Raw genomic sequence first — 4,576 nt, 5'->3', positions numbered from 1 at the left:
TGGAAACAGGTGAAGTTGAATTTATTGCTCACAAGTCACAGACACCTATTGTAGGAGAATCCTAAGCTCAACAACAACATAGTATGTATTTATACTATCAAAAATATAACTAAAAACTTTTTATTTTATTAGATTTTTAAATTCTGACAATACTCGTTTTTTCAGTAACCTTCAAATTGAGTTTGAAGATGTGTCCAATCAAGAAACTTCTTTCCTACCACCTTAGAAAGTAAAATACAAAGAACTTGTATGTAATCATCAAATATATCACGTTTAAAGCGCTTGAAATACTAATACTAATTAAAATTTACAGAAACAGAAATAAATAGAAAGAGTGGAATCTACCTTTTTACGACCATATTTATCGGCTGTTTTCCCCCATATCGGAGATCCAACACCCATTGCAAGAAACACTACCTGCCAAATGTAAGAAATATGTTTACAAACAACAGAAAAGAAGAAAATTCAGGTACAGACAGATATAAAGAATCAGGCGTGTATACTCGACTAAAGCATTTTATTGTTACGAAGCGTCGGCGAAGTCAGAAGTTGGAGTGAAACTTTTATCTTATCTATACACATAATGTTATTATCTCGTATGTTCACCATTTCTTATAGACAGTGTTATAAACAAGTCGTTACGTTTTGTAATTACACTGTTTTCCAAGCGGCGCTCAGTTTATTAGGTTTTTTAATTCTGTCTTTTGTTTAACCCTAAGTACTTTTCAAGTATTATTCAACAACCATAAATATATATCCACACATGCATACTGAGACTAGAGCACATGAATCAGTATAACATTTCTCAATGTATGAAAGGACGGTATTATTTTTTAAAAGCCGTCTAATTAAGAAAAAGTTTATCATATTTAATAGCCAACATGATTTAGTGCTGTTAAAAATAGCGTTAAATGATTTATATCTAGAAATATATAAATTCTCACGAACAATATAAATACTCAATACTCGCATGGAAACTTACAGTAATTTTACAAAAACAAAAACAAAAAACGTTGAACAATGTCCATTATGTTGTTAGAAGAAATATTTGATTTGATTTTTTTTTTCTTGCGTATTCCGCTAGGACAGTGGTAAGTTTACGAATTTACAACGGGGTTCGGTTCCCCGCGAAGGACTGAGAGCACATAGTCCATTGTTTAGTTTTGCAGGGAAGATTTGCACAAAGCTACACAATGGGCTATCTGTGCTCTGCCCACCACGGGTATCGAAACCCGGATTCTAGCGCTGTAAGTCCGCAGACATTAATAATGAACTTTACTGTTTTCATTCAGAAATTTAAAAAAAACACGAAAAAACGTCGTACTTACTGACGTTAGAAGCGCTATCTGGAAAGATGTAATTTTCCATTCGCAGGCTAAAAACCGGCCCAACAGAGATAGAACCATTAGTTCACACGATTCCGCCATCTGATGAAATAAGTTTAAATTAATTAATAACAGCCTTAACTGGTCCAAACAAAAACCTGATACACCAATGTTTCTCTAGACTACGTCTAGGTAAACCAATTGTCACAAAATCACTATTAAGTTATACAGATAAAAACTGTAAATGATATTATTGCAATTCGACATTAGAAAACACTGATGCTGTAGTAATGATAAACATAAATATAATAACTATTGTTATGGTGTGAACGCCTTTTATAAGCCGACGAAGGATGATTAGATATTTTAATTGTCATGGAGACATAAAGATTTATCCCTTCTTTGAAATTTATTCTAAAACTTGTAATTTTTTAGCCTATTTAGAGAAAACTTTCAGAAGAAGATGAAAGCGGAAACGTTGAGAAAATGATATAAAGTGTACTATCTGAAGTTAGTCTTTCTTTACTTATTTTAAAATATGTCTAACAAACTTTATTCATTATATATCTTAAAAAACAGAAGGTTCGTGGCAAAGTAGTTAAACATTGTTTAAAATATAAATATCCCAGTTGTTCGTATTAAAACGTATTGTTAATAAATATCTAGATATATAACAATATCTCATTGAAGACTCATTACTTAATTTCTATAGTGCATATTGGGGTCTAAGAGATATTTTATTACCAGAAATAAACGACCTTATAACACCAAATTGTTATTTTTTTAATTGGACACACAACGTTTCGCTTTACAGCTTCTTCAGGAGTGTTCTATTAAAAACAAACCGAAACTGACTGTACAAAGCTGTCTATAACATCAAACTGACCCAAGCAAAGCAGGACAAAAATGTTAGCTTCCATTGGAACTTTCCGAAACCTCCAGCATTGACAACTTCTTCACACGTGTAGGATTCTGGGACAGAAAGAGAAGCTGTAGGTTAAGTAGATTAGTATATTTACGAATTTTCCACACTTAAGTTTGGTATATTGAAAATTTATTTACTCTGTTAACATTTATACGATATGTAATAAGACTAAATCATATGTGTGATTCTTGTGTTATACACACTGACATGTTTGAAATTTTTATATTTAAATCAATGAACAATATTCAAATAAATTAGAAACTTTAAGTATAACTTTTATATGTTTTGACGTGCATGAATTAAAACATAATCACTACTTATTATTGTATTATAGTAAGGCCATTCTGCTGCTCAAATGTAAGCTTTAGGGCTTATAACGCTAAAATTCGGCACGCGATACCCGCGGTAGACACAGCGCAGATATCCCATTTATATCTTTGTGCTTAAACACAAACCAACAAATTTCCGATCAGAATCAGTGCAGCTGTGTTTGTCTAAATAATTAACCTCACAGCCTTTGAGGTTAAGTTACAGATCATGTGTACATACAGCTTGTTGCTATAAATATTTCGACCACTGAAAATAGTTAATTTCTGAAGCGTTTTCTGTCCCACAGTGGCTCAACGGTAAGTCTGCAGGCTTACGACGCTAAAAATTGGGTTTTCATAACCGTTGTGAGCAGAGAAAAGATAGTCCACTGTGCAGCTTTACACTCAAGAAAAACAACCAATCAACTGAGCATTTACAACTGCAAGGCCTAGTATCCATCTTGAGAAACCGGGTTTCTGGTGAACGAAAAGCGTTAGCGAGGATATTCGATACTTTTTGTACACGTTCCTCGAAGATTAATAGTGAGTCTATTAACCCTATGATACAGTCCTGAAGTACTTTACATTGTTTCAGTGGTTGGGTTTTTGAGACCCGTACAAGCAGTATTGCATATTTGCTCAAAAAAGATGACTTTGCAGAAATATTTGTCAAAAAATTGTAGAGGAATAGAAGGAAGGTCACAGAAACATACGCATCTATAATAGAATTATTGGACAAAAAAAAAATCGTGCCTGGTTTCTTGGACCCAGGACTGCATTCTAGGGTTAAGAACTGCAAGCCTTTGAATACCAGAACTACAAGTATGCTGTAGTGCTTCAATATTTTAGAAGGTATCATGCATTGCACTGGTATATATTAACCTATTTTGTTTATTAATTAGAGACAAGTTTAATCAATGACTAACCATTGTCCATCGATATTAGAAATTTCCCAGTCAATGTTAATTTATTACATTTTTTATAAAGTATTCTACATATATATATATATGTGTGTGTGTATGTATACATCCACGGTGGAATCTTCCTGTAGCAACAAATTCTTGTCTTATTAGAAACTGAAGGAACACAGTTATGATGAAGAGTATGTTTACTTATAGACATATGGAAAGTTTATTTACATTTGGACGCTTCGGAAAAGGCCTTCCAGTATAGCGTCATTTCCGGTATTCGAAAAGTTACCGAATATTCCGATTGATTGATTTACACTCTAGTACAAGCTCTCCTTTTTCCAGTGATGGAATAGGGGGGAGGAGGTAGAGACGATGACGTTCAAGAAGAGGTGCCAGAGACATTGACGTCATATTTCCACGAAGTGGCGCCAGAGGGCGTGTTCCTAGGGTTAAGTCAACAAGGTCATCTATGATGAGCGCGAATATAGTTTGCGAGCGAACCACCAGGGGGTGATGTAGATCAACAGATACCAAAGTGTCGCAACATGTGATTATATCATCAACTTTATAGTTTTCGCTTCAGTAACAATAAACGTCTTAAAATTAATAATTTATCTAAATTGGATATTGTACTTTTACAACTATACTCATTTATCTTGCACAGTCCTGAAAAAGATGGGGTGAGGTGGATAGTGTTAGTAAGGTACTACAAGTGGGTGGTTTTATTAAGGTGCAATAGGCAAATAGTGTTTCTACGGACAATGCTACTATAGTTCTGTAGAGATCATCGTGTGATGTCTCAACTTATGTTCATAGTTTTTACTTATATATTGAATTACATTACGTAAGTTATATTTTACAATTATTTGCAAAAAAAAATCAATATCGCTAATTCATTTCAATAATTAATCTACATATGTCCTAAAAAGTCACTTTTCAAATAAAACCATTATTTGAACGAGACAGCTATTACAACGTTGTTTATATAAGTCTTGTTTTTACATCACATTGAGAAAAGAGAATAAGTTTGTTGTCCAATCTGTGTTTAATCAACAGTATTTTGCCTTATTTGCATAAAGTATTTTTTCTTCCTGCAATTATCTTTTC

At 33.2% G+C, this 4,576-nt stretch overlaps 1 protein-coding gene across 1 annotated transcript in view; it reads right to left on the bottom strand.

The window, feature by feature from the left end:
- Nucleotides 1-3,880, bottom strand: part of LOC106463492 (synaptic vesicle 2-related protein-like) — a 49,204-nt gene extending 45,324 nt beyond the window's left edge. Inside the window, exons 1-4 of the mRNA XM_022391011.1 lie at nucleotides 3,784-3,880; nucleotides 2,212-2,315; nucleotides 1,329-1,427; nucleotides 346-417 (exon numbers count right to left, since the gene is read on the bottom strand). Coding sequence (XP_022246719.1) covers nucleotides 346-417; nucleotides 1,329-1,427; nucleotides 2,212-2,315; nucleotides 3,784-3,880 — 372 coding nt within the window. The remainder of the gene's footprint in view (nucleotides 1-345; nucleotides 418-1,328; nucleotides 1,428-2,211; nucleotides 2,316-3,783) is intronic.
- Nucleotides 3,881-4,576: the final 696 nt, after the last annotated feature.

Source organism: Limulus polyphemus, unplaced genomic scaffold (genome assembly GCF_000517525.1).
Source record: "Limulus polyphemus unplaced genomic scaffold, Limulus_polyphemus-2.1.2 Scaffold1423, whole genome shotgun sequence".
In the NCBI taxonomy this organism is placed as follows: domain Eukaryota; kingdom Metazoa; phylum Arthropoda; class Merostomata; order Xiphosura; family Limulidae; genus Limulus; species Limulus polyphemus.
The sequence above is the reverse complement of the archived record's forward strand: the minus strand, read 5'-3'. Positions and strand labels throughout refer to the sequence as shown.